This window comes from Plectrocnemia conspersa, unplaced genomic scaffold (genome assembly GCF_051122295.1).
Source record: "Plectrocnemia conspersa isolate PC_06_02 unplaced genomic scaffold, ASM5112229v1 ptg000010l, whole genome shotgun sequence".
Lineage (NCBI taxonomy): Eukaryota > Metazoa > Arthropoda > Insecta > Trichoptera > Polycentropodidae > Plectrocnemia > Plectrocnemia conspersa.
The window spans coordinates 32,159,025-32,175,010 of record NW_028277174.1 but is presented as its reverse complement, the minus strand read 5'-3'; the positions used below and the strand labels follow the sequence as shown (position 1 = coordinate 32,175,010).

Genomic DNA, 15,986 nt, shown 5'->3' with positions numbered 1-15,986 from the left:
TTTTCTAGATACATTTAATTTCTGGACACGATTGTATATATTGTATTGTTATAATACATCCAACGTCTGAATATAAAGCCTTAGGCGCAAATGGCAAAAAAGCTTTCATATTATGCTTTCGATTCTCAAACATCTCGTTGGAACAAAAAAGCTTTTCAACTCAAAGGATTTTTTCACAATGATGAACATTGAGACGTATTACTGGGAGAATACACAAATCGCACGGTATAGATTTTTGGCACGCGGTACGGCGCCGCGTCAGCGAGACGGACGCTTGCGGTAAACATTTGAGAACCGTCATGGCGCAACTTTATTAATGTTTCGTCCCAAACTTTGCCCATTATTGCCGTCTAAGCGCCTCCTCGCACAACACACTTTTTTCCCGGCTAGCGCACGCAAACGCTCTTTGGGTGCGAATTATTATCAACGGGACAAAAACTGTTATAAACAACAGAGAAATACTTTAGACAGCAAGCCTGGCTGTCAAACACATTTAGAATTTACAGTTTAGTGCTCGTTGTCGCCAGTGCTCTTAGACAGCTTCTCTCATCCTCGACTTATTCATTATGCGGTTTCATGGTATACCTTAACGAAATGCATCTGATTTTTGCAGCCAGACTGTAAAATTATAGATTAAATCTGCAGATTTAAACGAAGTTTGTGATATCCCACATGGTTAATTAATTTCAAAACGATATCTACATCAGCGATAGGGTTTCTGACCCGGGTAGAACTGAAACCAGAAACCCAAGTACCCAGTCATTTTAATTTCAACATAATATTTGATTGTTTTATATAAAATATGTATCTTACATAATTTTCAAGATGCAAAATTCTCCAACTATTCTTCTATTTTGCAAAACCCATTTAAAAATTAAGTATGTAGTAAGAGCAAAACGTCGAAAAGAGACAGGATCCTTATTTAACAGTCCAAAAGTATAATTTCACAATGTAAGTTTTAAGGCATATTTTATTTCGGCATTCTCAAACACTTGCCTTTTAACAAAAAAATTTAAATGCGAGTATTTGGAAAACTCGGGAGATGGTCGTACACAAAAAAAAACGATATTTTAGTTTATTGTTTTTATTTACTATCAGTGATTTATGATCGTAAGAGTCTTGCTCGCCCGTTATCTATAGGTTAATGGTTAGCTCTTTAGCAAGAGATATGACCAATTTTAATTCCAATTACACGAAATAAATAACGTGATTATATTTTTGTATTTGCTCATCACTTTTACAAATATGAATTCTGCATGTACAAATAAGCGATCCATAAATAAAATAATATTAAATTATCAGTCAAAATTGTATAATGCTGTCAAGTTTATAATCCGCGAGAATTCACAATGGTCGGCACTTTATAAAGTTTCTCTTAATCTTTTGAATCGTGGTAGAAACACATTTTTGCTGTTAACAATGTTGTTCCGACAATTTTACATATATTTATGCATGGCCGAATAAAAGTGTGTTATGGCCGTGCGTGGTTTTGTGTGTATAAATAACCTGAAGACGCCTCAGCTGTCACGGCGTGTGGTCGTGCGTCAGCAAGGATTCTGAGGATGTAAACTCTGATAATAAAGCATTTCCATGGTTAGAGGCGTTTAATTCCGTCGAGAGACGGTGGTCCTTCGAAAAGAAAAGACGGCCATCTCCAAAGGGGAGAGGTCGCAACAAATGTATTGGAACGGGTGAGCCCTTTTACGTGTTTTTACGATAAGCAAATTTATATATTAAAATTGTTTCACTCTCACGGACAAAAGGCAAAACAAGAGTGGTTCTAAAATATTCCTTTGCCATTTTTTTCTTCTTACTTTGGCTTCATGGCAAAATTAAATCTTGACTGTGACTCTAAAATTTATACATTATGACTAAAATTAAATATTTTTTAGATACAACTCTATAAAAAATACATTGTTCTTAAGTTTTTTTATTAATATTTTAAAAGTGATAAATTTTATTAACCCTAATTAGTTTATAACAAATAATAAATTTATCCGCGATTGTAATTAATTTTTAATTACTAAGTTTAATCAAAATTTTAATCTTACGGTTGAAGTTTAGGAACCCGTCCCCTTCTTTTTACTTATATTTCTTATTTAACCTCCGCTTTGTGTTTTGCAAATGAAATTATAAATTTATCTGTATTTTCTTAATAAAATTCATAATTATAGATATTTTTTATGTATTATATTTATCAACTTTAAAATAAATTATCTTAAATAAATCCATTTCATTTCTATTACAGTAGATTTAAATACCTATACTCCCATACATTTTTAATCTTAAAACTTTTAAGTCTATTATTTAAATAAAAAATATTTAATAAGTTTTAATTTAAATTATAAAATCATCTTTATAAAAATTTTATTGTCGACAGCCATTATTCAAATTCATAGAATGTATTTTCAATAATAAAATTGCGTCGGCGCCGTTGCAGTAGGAATGCTTGTTGCCGAGCGTTCCCACTGTAACGGCGATGGCACAATTTCATTGCTTTTGGTGTGAATTTTTGCCTTCTGAGAAGTGAAAATTGTTTTTTGCGCTCTCTTATTGGTCAAAATTTGGTGTAGTGTGCTTTAATCAATTCTCACCTATTGTAAGTCGTAATATTGTTATATAATATGAATGCTAGATAATCGGGTGTTTTCACTGCGACGGTGACGGCATGGTTTTATTGCTTTTGACGTGAAATTTTGTCAGAAAAATGCATGTCATTTAATAAAATACAAAAAAAGCGACCACTAACTGGCTAATTTTTGCCCCCCCCCCCTCTCCCACGGGAAAAATATGAATTGACGTCTCCCTGGGTGTAAATAAATATTTATAATAAATATGAGCAATATTCAAATGTTTTTTTCATATTTTTATAATTAAATACTATTTGAACAAAATACAAAAATTTAATATTTTAATTTATAATAAAAATTATAACTCTGTGTCAGAATATAATAGTAGACAAAAATTACATTGATAAGAAAACCAGGTACCTGGTTAATTTAGGGAAAAATATTCGAGAACCGGGTAGTAAATTTTGCCGGGTATTTGGATGCGCTAGGTTTGGAATAGTGGTTATGATGGTTTCCGTCCACTCGCTCCAGCGTGGAATGATATTTCAACGGACAAAGGGTACACAATAGATCTGAGCCACAATGGGCCCGGCGTCTGAATGCACGGGACAAATTGTGAATTTTCCCAGCCACCGAGAATCATTTTCCACCCCGCGGTCATTTTCTCCGCGAGGGCCTCCTTTTCGCGGTATCAATTCGCCCCGATCCAATTTGCGCTCGCATACTTGCCTGCTGAATTGCAAGCGTTACATCAATAGTGCATATACTGAATTCTGAAAGCTGAAAATTTGGATTACATACCAACATATATGTGGAAGTTGAGCATATTGCTAGGTATACTACTAATTAAAATAAGAAGAACAACTTGTTCCAGAAGTTTATTGAAAGTAAGATTTTATTATAATTTTAAAGACGCAAATTTGAAGAATAATAAAATATTACATATAGATTCGCGTAACTATTTAATATGTTGCTTTACTTTGTACACAGAGTAAAGAGCTAAAATATACAAACTGAAATATCATTCGACCTTTAAAATTCATATATGGGCGTCCATTATATACCATTATTTTATTAATTATTTCGAGCAATAAATCAGTTTAATAGTATACAATAATCGTTTTTTACGCATGATTGACTTACCGTACATTTTAAATAAAATGATGATAATATAAGCGTTTATTTTGCGACATTGTTACAAAAACAGAAATATATTTAATACTTCTATCCTCTCTTAGATTCGCTACATTTATTACAATGTCCATTCTATAAAAAAGTGCTGGTTCAACACAAAGCGCACGATTTCATAAGCGGCTCTTTTTCATTAAAAACATACGAGAGCACAGTTTTATACAAACACAATGGCCAGAGTCAGGTTTTTGCGATTCGTCGGTTTCTGTTAAGTGTTTATATGTTTTGTCGCATTCAGACAATTTTCCTTTCTACGCACAAATTACCCAACGTGTGTTTTTGGAAGCGATTATCTCTAGACGTTCGGTTACTATAACAACGTAAAAATAAATTTATCTTGTTCTTCCTCACTTTAACCTCTCGCCTACAACATACCAGGTTTGTTAAATATTTCCCACAAAAGCGTAAAACATATTTTTTTCAACACAGTGCGATTGGCTTATTAGCAGTTGTGATGAGTTATATTTTAAAAAGGTTTTTGTCTCTTATTTTTTTTAATCAATATATTAATTGCGACTTCTTAATAAAAATATTTTTGCTCATAAATGTCTACATAGAGTACAAAATAAAATATATTTTCATAAATTATATATTTAAACAATATTACTCTTACGCACTATCTGTTTTTTTAAATACAAAAATAATATAACATCTATATGGTATTAAACTGGCGTACCCAAATAGTACTTTTTTATAAATGTAATATATATATTTAAAATGCATATGAAATATTTAAATATCAAATGTGTCAAATAAAATATATCGGCCGCTGGAAAATAACTCCGTGCACCAACCAATTAAAAGTCAGTGGTTGTATATCTTAGTCATTGGTTCTTAATTTTAAATATGCATTAGATAGATTTCCAGTACTTTTAAATAACTTCTGTTTTTTAATAGATACGATATTAGTTTATTATATAATATTAAATATATCGCTACGATTTTTTCAAGTACAGCGCATAACATTTCGCCCTAATTTATTATTTATAAAAAGCGAATTAAAATATTATATTCGTCGACAATATTTGAAATATAAATTAAGGTCGGAAAGCACTTTTTTATTTGATTAAATAATTTGATTCATAATGCGGCAGTGTGCAAAAAATGAAACGGCACAAGAGTAAGCCGAAATTTAACGCTTTCGATGAGTATAATAAAGCCATTATCAACAATGGAATTACAGTATTATAAATTACATCAGTGATCCGAATAAAACATAGAGTATTTTGTCGAGGCGCCAAATTCTCAATGGAGATAAATCGTCTGCAAGATTTGTCAAAAAATAACAAAATAAATCATGACGCGCGCACTATCGCTAACTTGGTTATGATAATATAATACGATATAGAGACGAGTTTTAATAAATATTTCTAAACAACCATAGTGGCCATCGCTCATCCTCGAGTATGATATATTGCCTTAAACAATATTATCCGTCTGTCTATTATTCGCATAATGTAACAACGCGTTCAATCTGCTTTTTTCTACGAACGTTATAAGATAAAATGCTATTCCTTTACAATATAGTCTCGAGGTGTGTTTTGATTATTCAATTATGTTTGTCATCTTAGCGCAGAATAGACTTTAAAACTACAGAGGAAAAACGCTAATTAAATTATGAAAGAAGCTGTACATTTATTTATTTAATTTACGAGCAATAATCTCTTACCGAAATAATACATTAAGTACATAATATAACGTATTAATGTGTGTAAAATATCAAAATACATACGCTTATTTGCAGCTTCATAAAACATCTTTTTGTTCTTAATTATATAGATAGGCAGTCTCATAAATAGCATAGTCCATACGGTCTTGTCTGATAATTCAAAAATCGCGAGTTCGAGCCACGGCAACAGACTTAAATTGCTATTAATAAAAATGTGCTAGCCCCAGCTGTAAAATGACATCTATTGAATTATGAACATTTAAACACCACCGATTTCTAGTGCTTTTAATATATATTACCTTTTTGATTTTCATATCTTATTAAATCGCCCTGTTTGCACAGATTAACTCCGTTTTTTTTCCAAAACACAAAATCCAATGTGTCAATTTTTTGCAAAATGGCTACAAGTATAAAAATTTAAATACTCGTAACTCAGTAGGTTTAAATTTTGACGAAAAAATATATATATATATATATATATATATATATATATATATATATATATATATATATATATATATATATATATATAAAACTATATATAAAACGTTTGAAAGCCTAAACTTCATCTAAATAAAATATAAAAAAAATAGTTTTTTGCTTCAAAACAAGCGATGTATCAGTTCGATTGGACCCCCATACAAGATATTTTGAGAGTTTCTGAAGAGTTAACGCTCTTAACTGCTTGGTTTTAAAGAATAAAAATTATATTTTTAGTATCGTATAGAACTACCGTGCACCCCCTATACGTTATGTATGAAAAAAATATATACATTTTTTTTACAAAATGGCGGCCAATGTAAAAATTAAAAGTGTCATAACTTTGCAAAATAAAATCTCACTGGAAAATGTCGTATGCAAAAAGTGTTTAAAAGCTTAATTTGCATTTAAAAAAAATTTTAATAATTTTTTTTTAATAAAAAACGAGTCTTATGGTAAATTAACCGGGCCCCCATGCTTGACAAGTTACAATGAAAGCCTTAAAAAAAGTGTTTTAATCATATAATTCTTCATGAGAATAGTATCAATTCCTCAATTACTGTCCTTTTAACTTATTTCAATTGTGAAAACGAGTCGAAATATAAAGTAAAGTAAATTATGCTTCTGCTACAAATCAACGGGATTAACAGGAACGTCATTTCATCTTTTCCAGTGGGGGAGGGGGGCAAAAGTTGGTAGTCTGTAGTCATTTTTTTCATATTTTAATTTCATTCAAATTCATAGTATTTCATAAAATGGACATATATTTTTCTGGCCGAATCCCTGTTGAGAATCCACGTCAAAAGCAATAAAATCATGCCGTCGCTGTCGCAGTGGAAACTCACGGTTATCTAGCGTTCATATTAAGACAGTATATAATAATATTACGACATCACTTGTCACTTTTCAGAAGTCAAAATTTACGTCAAAAGCAATAAAATCGCTTTTAAAATCGGTATATCGGCACGATTTTATTGCTTTTCGTGTGAATTTTTGACTTCTGAGAAAGGATAATTGTTTTTTACGCTCTCTTATCGATTAAAATTCGGTTTAGATGTGCTTCATTTGATTCTCATTTATTTTGAGTTGTAATAGTGTTAAAAACAGTGTTATTATGAACGCTATATATCCAAGGGTTGTCATTGCGACGGCGACGGCACGATTTTATTGCTTTTGACATGAATTCCAAACAGGGTCCATCTAGAATTTGCCCAGAAAAATGCATGTCATGAAATTTGAAAAAAAAGGCGATGACTGAATAACTTTTGGCATCCCTGGAAAAATCTGCTTTTAGTTTTTTTATCAAATTTAAATAAAATAACAATATAGAATAGATGATAGAACACTTTATATATTACCTTATATTTTAAAATATGCTTCGATAAAAAAATATTAAATATTTCTCTCGTTTTTTTGATCTCCTTAATTTAATATAATATATAAAACACAGGTAACTCTTACTATCGTGCGATATAAAATATTAAATTAATTAATTACATATTTAAGTTGTTTATTTTCGTTTTCACTACAAGCAAAATTGTCATAATTGAATCGTGCAATTTTAATCGTTCAATTACGTAATTGCCGTGCACCTCTCGCCGGATATGAAAGTTTTTTAATTAAATTAAAAAGCTCTAGCTGTGAGCTTTTATGCATGCCCTGGGTACGTCGCTCCGCACCGCTATAAGAAAACAACGGAAACATATAAAATTCATATCGAACACACGACTCGGAATAAATTTAGAATTCGCGTTGGCCAAAAGTTGCATTATATACGTGTCGGTCTTGAAAGCTCCAACGGTGCAAAAAGCTCACCACGCGCAATAAAAAGCCCTAAAAAGAGACAGAAGATTTATATGCATATATTTATCAAACTTTATTTTAAAAAATATTTAAATTATGCTTAAAAAATATTATATACATACACCTGACATAATACCGATTATATTTTACACTAACAACATAAAAATATACATGAAAATATTTCACAAAGTGATTAATGATTGATTGGTAATAAATTGTGTAAGTATAATAAAAAAAAACGGTAATTTAAGATCAATTAAAACGTGAAAATCTTATTATAATAACCCAATTAAAGCTCAAAAATGAAATAGATACACTCTTTATGTATCGATTATTTTTTATAATGTTACTTAATATATATATATACTATAAAAATTACATTTTTTGCTACTAGTTTCTTCTTTTTGATTTTCGTTGTTCACAACATAACTTTATTATATTTAGAAAGCTCTATTAATCAAAACCTAATAAATCAGTTTCTATTTAGGAGATATTTACAAGGTTTTGCATTACTTTTTATAGTACTATTTAAATAGCATGTTGATAAAGCTTATTAGCATTATATTTACATAAACAATTATTAGTTTATATATGAATCACTTATTATTCTACAAGTATAATATTATCCGTGTAATTTAAATGCTAAATATGGGCGAAAGTAATGGCTCAACGTTGAAGAAAATTAAAATTAATCATCCGTAACGTCGAGTAATCAGTTCTAGGAGATGAGCGTGTAATTAAAATTCGCATTATCAGATACTCTTGCATACTTTTTTAATATTAAAAAATCTGTTTATAATAATATTTATTTTATTTTATTTTAATAATTTATTTGGCACATACATATAATACATAATATAAACATAGACTTGGGAAAATAATTTGTGGTAATCGTTGATACTGATGATTGTTTTAGCGTTCTCCTATTAACCAAAATTCGGTTTAAATATACTTTGCTTAATACTTTGTGTATTTAATATTTTAATCATTTTTCACTAGATGTATACGCTTATAAATCTACAATATATATTTTTGTTTAATTGCAGGAACGCATTATCGAGCGACGAACCGCGCTTGAGGAGATAAACGCCAAATTTTAACAATAATAATAATAATATTTATAAATACGCCAAACCGATTAAAACACCAAAATGAATAATTGTGCTAAGCATGATAAGAAAACGGTCGACGAGTCGATTCGAAGAGCGAGCAAATCTAAAATATTGAAATGCCGCCATAAATAGACGAGAAATGATCTTATTGACATTTTTTTATTGTTTATTTTTGTTAGACAAATTCGTTCGTTATAAATTCCAATAAACAATAAAACGTTAAATAAATAATAGAAATTATATAAAATTGTTGATTCCATATATAAATATATAATAGATAGCGATTAGAAATTATTGACGTACAGTCGATAATAATAATACGTAAGATGACTTCGTACTACGGGTACAGAGGCGGCGGCGCGACGGGTTCCAATCCGGGCCTGAACTCGGCGCTGGTGCTGAGAACGGGCTCTCCGTCGGGGACGGACTCGGGCTCCGGCTCCGCGGGCACCTCCGATACCGACGGCCAGGACACGGAGTCCACGAGCAGCAGCGGTCCGGTCCTGCCCTATCCGGGCTTTGCGGAGGTCGCTATGAAGTACCTCACGCAGGACACGAGGCCAAGGAACTGGTGCCTGATGCTCATCACCAATCCATATCCTTTTTAAATAACCATAGTAATCGACGGAGCGGGGTAAGTCCAATTTTATTATAGTAAATAATGAAATACACTCTCTGGAAGTTATCCGAACCGAAGTTACAACTAAAGTCGGCCGAGACCTAAGATTTCGAGTAAGCGACCACACTGCCACAAATTTCATATGCCGTCCGGACGGCGGCTTCTGTCACGTACAACTGGCATATTTGCACGCGATCGAAAAATGTGCCAAATAATCGCAATTTTTAAATTGTCATTTTATTAAGTTTGTGTGGGCACTCACCAATACAATATCAGTGAAAACTTTTCGGTCGTAAATATTAAATTTAGGCAAAATCTTTGTCGGCTTTTGCAAAATGCCATAAGGCATAAAAATGCTACTTCAGAATACGAACACCACATCTGTGACTATCCTAGAATTTGTCGCCATCGATTCTAAATAATAATTCGTTATGGTGTGACATTTATATAAACCGATCTAGGAAAATACATAAGGATATTCGAAACGATTTTTTTTAACAAAATCAAGTACCACTAATTTTTTTTTAATTATTTAATTTTACATGAAAAAAATATATATAATAACGATATCTGTAGAATATACGATCAAAAATAATATTAATCTCTTTTGGTGCCCTAAAATATTCAAAGATTTTAGTAAGAGTCTGTTGAAGTCCCAGATAAGCATGTGGTATTATAACTTGACCACATGACTACGATGCAGCGCTCGACATGCGTGTTGACCATAGGATGCCTACACGCATACAGAAATTGAACCGAGTTACTCGCTCTATCTCAGTTTGCGAAACACCATATCATTATCTCTCTCACTCTCGTCACTTAACACGCGAGAGAACAAAAGGGGAAATATCTCACCGCTCGCGCTCGAAAGTGCAGCTCCGACTTCGGTCCCTTTTGCCGACAATGTTTGGAAGCGCTCGAAGTTGGCCAAGTTGACTGAATTACTTCACTTTACCTCCTGTTCTCGGTAACCTCGGACAACTTTCGAGAGATTTTAGAGCGGGCAGAACCGAACTCGACCGAAGTAACCCACTATATTCTTCGTCCTTGGCCAACCTTGGCCAACTTCCAGAGAGTGTAGTAAATGCATAAAAGTAATCTTAAGATATAATTTCACATAAAATAACTACTTATATTTATTATGTTTTTGTCTTTAAAAAAAGCTCCTTTTTTTACTTCTGAGAAGTAATAATTGTTTTTTGCGCTCTCCTATCGGGCAAAATTTGGTTTAGATTTGCTTCGTTTAATTCTCACCTATTGTAAATCTTAATATTTTTATATAAAGTCCTAATATGAACGCTAGATAACTGAGCGTTTTCACTGCGACGGCACGATTTTATTGCTTTTGATGTGAATTCTAATTTGAGGAGGATAGCGGGTGAGAGAATTTGGTCAGAAAAATGTTATTTAATAAAATCGTAATATTAAAAAAATGACCGCTTATTGGCCAACTTATGCTTCCTTCCCCCCTAAAAAATATAAAATAATCTCCATTAAAAGGGGCATCAAAATGTTTTTATGAATATTTTTACTCATTAACTATTGTGTTGAAGAGCAAATATATTATTAATTAGTAACTATTGCTTTGAAAAGCACTGTATGAATTTCATTGTAATATACATTATCTTTATATGTCATTTACATTAGCGTTATTCAGAGCAAGTTATTAGTTAATTAAAATAGACTGAAATATATCTCTCATTAAATTAATTGTTAACATCATAACGTGATTCGCATTAGAAATGTTTTTAATATTACTTATTGTATTAACTGTCGAGTTACATTTTATGACTTCGTAAAAGTAGGCTTCAATATGCAATAAAAACTTTATTGTTTCAGTCTAAGTCAGGGATCGCAAAACCACGACACCTCTTTGATAATATTAAATGTAAAAGTACAACTACCCTCAATTAAGAAATCACAGTCATTAGGCAGCGTTTTACAGTATTATTTCATCGATCACATTACACACAACAATACTGTTGTTTTATTATATTAAATCGTAACGCTTTTATCGTGTGATTTATATTTTATATGTGCTAAAAATTATCACGTCCTAGAATCATCTCAGTAGTCTCTGATCGCGTGCACATGGTCACAAGCATGCTCGCCAATCAATTTCAGATTTCTTAACTATATTGTTTATAGTTGTAGTTTTATTCCTGGCAAAAATAATAATCAGAAAATTCTCTCCGATTTCAGAGAGTGCATTTATATTATATTTTATTTTTATGGTATATGATCTATAAAAAAAACTATTTGTTTCATTTCAATAATAATACAACATTCATTTTGTGTTCCTTAAAAAAATATTTTTGCGCTTTTTCGTCGAGTTTCGTAATATTAAAATATGAAAATAATTGGTTAATAAATTTATGTTACTTCAAAAACACGTATTATATCTTATTATTTCCTTTGCGACGGATTTTATTTATTGTACGTGAAAAAATCTCGGCAATAACTCAATGGATACATATTCTCGTTATTGAACAGGAGGTCAGTATTAAAACCAAAATAAATATTTTGCCCTGAAAATTAAAGGTCACTATCAAAGAGCTATACTTTAATTTTAATAGCTTAAATTTCTTATCCTGTGCATTTTCCGGTGTAAAATATGGCAGAGAGAAACCATATCCGTTGTTTACTACAGTATTAAATGTACTATTCTCTGTCTGTGAATAATAAATGGATTATGAAAACAGATCTGAGTGTAAAAAAATACTATTGCAATTTTAAAGTTTTAATTTGGTTTACATTTGCAAAAAAAAAACACAAAAATATTGAAATATATTTTATCGATTTACCTACTTAGCATTTTATATTTGTCATCTTACAAATATGTATTAATTTTAAAATATTAGTTTATAAAAATTGTATATACGTTCATTGTTACTTTAAAGGTCTCTATTTATATCGACGTGTTTCTTTATAGGTCCTTTGCTTTTTGAGGCATACGTGCGCGACAGATATAGCCTTATCTTAATTAAACGCGATCTTGGTATGAATTTTTTATCGTCAAACTCTACCGGAGAAAATGCAAATTGAAATTGACTCGAAAGTAAATTTACCTTTTTGAATATTTTAAAATTGGTTTGCGAGGCGCAGACTGATTGAAATATGAAATGAAAAAGAAAGAATAGAGCTTTTAAAACTAAAATCAACAGCTTTATCTTATATTTATATACTAAAATTAGGAAATGCCATTTTAGTTTATTATAAATTAAATATATAGCATCTATTTTTGGCACTTATTCCATTCCCATTATATGTATTTCAGGGAACTCGTTCGTCGGTCTACTAGACTGTAATTTACTAAAGCTCTTCGCTACTAACGATCCATTCATTTCTGCAGCATATATAATATGCAATACGTAGTGATGCAACGTTTCATTTTTCAATGGATTTTTATATTATCATATATTAAAAATTCATAATAATATTTAACTTATAAAATTTAAAAATACATAAACACATACCACTGTCCAATCGAATAAAAATAGCATTGAAATTTTATGTAATTAAACCTTTATAATTGTTGCGTCAAAATTAGCTGCGAAAGACTCGCTAAAAGAGTCATAAAACTAATTTATTTGCGATCTAAGGATTCACCAAGAATTTAATTCTTGAATTGGTCTATTGTAATTGTATGATAATAATATTTAATATTATATTTAGGGTTTATTTGATGAAGCGGTACTCAATTTCGACGTTTGCTCCCGTAACTAAATACACTTATCTCAGTCGTGATATTTGAAATTATATTATTTATTTTATTTTATTAAATCTATTATCTATCTCAGAACGGGAAACCATACACCATGTCACAGTACATGTAGTGCCTATATTTAAACGTGCGCCTTTTTAAGGGTTTTTTGTAGAATGTGAACAAACATTATATTCTCTATAAAGACACTTTGTTGCTAGCCATAGTTTTGTTATATGCTTTCCAATGACTTTTCATGTAATACAAAATATATTTATTGTTATGGCTTCTCATTCTAAAAATTATTTTATGCCCAACTTAACAAATAAATAACAATACCACGAAAGGAAACATTTTCACCACTCTACTGTTTTTCTAAGACAATTTACTGTAGAGATAACTACGTCCGTTTTGTCAACGCTGTCCATATTTTTATTAAATTGATATTGAATGACACAACTAGGTTTAGTATAGGATGGTTTTTGATACAATACCTGCCTTTATTTTAATCAGATCGCAATTACATTTTTCTTAAAGTACATTTTGTAAATACCTCTGCTAAGTTTAGTAATAACTCTTATACGCCATATTGTTTCAAACTAGCATTTATTTTTAAAATAAGCAGAAAAAATAGTTTAGAAACACATTTTTATATACAAAATAAAATTATTATTTTTAATTTTAACAGCTGGCATTTTGTCGGATCATGATGTCTGCCATATGTCGCATATGGCGGATCATGATGTCTAACCAAGTAGTGATATTAAATAAAAAGTTTAAGATAATAAGCTAATTAAAACTACGGCAGTTGCCGTGTCTATAATTACCGTTATTTAAAATTTATTGTTATTGAAAATGTTTTTTTTTCCAAGACCACTTTTTCAATTTTTATTTTATTTAAATTTATTTTTTTAAATATTTTTTTCTCTAGAATTTTATTATAATGATTATTATGGCTGCAATTTTAAAACAATAATCGTGAATTAATTATCAGTTCATACTTATAAATAAATCAATAAAATAAATCTTAAATATGATTGCGAACGACGTAATGCTTTACCTCACATTTATATATTTCATTGTCCTACCTCAATTTATAGTAATAATATTAATAAAATCGCTTAACTATAAAACGAACTGATTTTCAAAGCTTATATTGACTATCTCTCTTTAGTTTTGTTAAAAAAATACATTGAGTTTTACGAGCCCAGCATGTGAAAGGCTTCGCGCTGGTGACCCGACTCAGCTGCCCGTCATATGCTGTGCATAGCGTGGAAGGGGTTAATCCAAGTACTTTTTTTTTATATTATATCGTTAATGGATCGGTGGTTGAATATCTTCAATAATTATTTTAAAAATCATTTTTGGATTTGGAGTTTTGTACATTAAGAAAGATAAATATTTTTTTAACTTAACCCATTAAATTTTATTACGTTTCCATCACATTTATTCATGTCTATTTTTTATATTTCTCTAAATAAAGATAAATTGCTATATAATTAACGTGTTATCTTTAAAATTTAATTTAGTATCTTACCATTTTATAGATAAAAGGTTTGGTATCCCTTTACCATCATATGGTGGGCATGGCGTAGTGTTAATATTTCTGTTTTTTAACACCCTAATAGTATAAAATACAATATTATCAGGGCCGCCGAGCCGATTTCGCGTCAAGGCGATAAAATATTTAGATGCTGTTGCAGTGAGAACGCTCGGTAATGAGCGTAGGAGAGGGGAAGCAAAAGTTGGCCAGTCAGTGGTCATTTTTTAATAGTTTTATTTCATTAAATGACACGTCCCTGCCGTCGCAGTGAAAAATCTCGGTTATCTAGCGTTTATATAAAGACTTTTTATAATCATCAGTAAGCAGCTAGTTTATTCAGGATTCGTAGTTTAAGATCTGTTTTTACTTTTTTTTAACCGTTTTTGTGCTGTAATGTATTATATATTACGTATTACAATGTCACGTATTTATAGATTTTAAAATATAACTATTTCCTCTCAATTAGGTTTTATATTTTTTAAAGGCTTAAAAAGCAATAAAACCAACAATAAATTGCAAATAAATATCAATATCAACGAAGCCGAGTAAAAAAATATACTGTTTCTTTGAATATTAATACTTATTGTAAAAGCACTTTCTAAAAAAGTGTGCTTCTGAAGGCAATGTTCCGCTCCTTTTATTTATTGTATGTATAAAAAAGAGTAACAGGAACTCTTATCTGAAATATATCAATATATCAGCAAATAGCTAGTTTAGTTCGGATCCATTATTTTAGATCGGTTTTTTGTTTTTTGTTAACCGGTTTTGTGCGCAATGTCTATTATGTATCTACGAGCTCAGTGTCTCAGTGTCGTTTAATATTTATTTTATATTTTATTTGCGAATCATTTATAATATCATGTATGGACATAGTGACTGCCTCAAAAAATGTTTTTATAGTTTTAAAACTCGCTATTCAAATTATCATAATTTTTAATGCTTCTTCATAGATATTTCTATAAACGCAACACGGCTTGTAATATTTTTTTAACGTAAATAATAGTATCTAGCGAGAGAGAAAAAAGTCTCGCGCGGCACTAGCGTCGTGACTGCATCTAACGACAAAATGCTCTCGCGGCATTATAAAGGTTAAATATATTTTTTCCAAAGTCGGGTCTTTCAAAGAGAATAGTCCCTAGTATTTTTTTTCTTCCACTTGCCCTCTCAGTATGCTTGAATATGATGTTAAAGACTAAGTCTTAATTTGCACTAACGTACGATATTTTAATACAATAATCTAAAAATATGATTTGAGTTTAATAGTTATATTTCCCACTACTTTTTAATGTAGATTTT

General features: G+C 30.5%; 1 protein-coding gene and 1 long non-coding RNA gene across 9 annotated transcripts in view; both read left to right on the top strand.

Annotated features, from left to right (window-relative positions):
- The first annotated feature begins 1,483 nt into the window (after positions 1 to 1,483).
- Positions 1,484 to 15,986, top strand: part of LOC148231410 (uncharacterized) — a 302,215-nt gene continuing 287,712 nt past the window's right edge. Inside the window, exon 1 of the long non-coding RNA XR_015811107.1 lies at positions 1,484 to 1,679. This is a non-coding gene — a long non-coding RNA (uncharacterized LOC148231410). The remainder of the gene's footprint in view (positions 1,680 to 15,986) is intronic.
- LOC148231421 (voltage-dependent T-type calcium channel subunit alpha-1G-like) overlaps positions 9,018 to 15,986 on the top strand; it is a 151,041-nt gene continuing 144,072 nt past the window's right edge. For all 8 annotated transcript variants that reach the window (XM_088195309.1, XM_088195307.1, XM_088195305.1 and 5 more), the window contains exon 1: positions 9,018 to 9,420. In XM_088195309.1, coding sequence (XP_088051435.1) covers positions 9,152 to 9,420 — 269 coding nt within the window. In that variant the 5' untranslated portion in view covers positions 9,018 to 9,151. The remainder of the gene's footprint in view (positions 9,421 to 15,986) is intronic.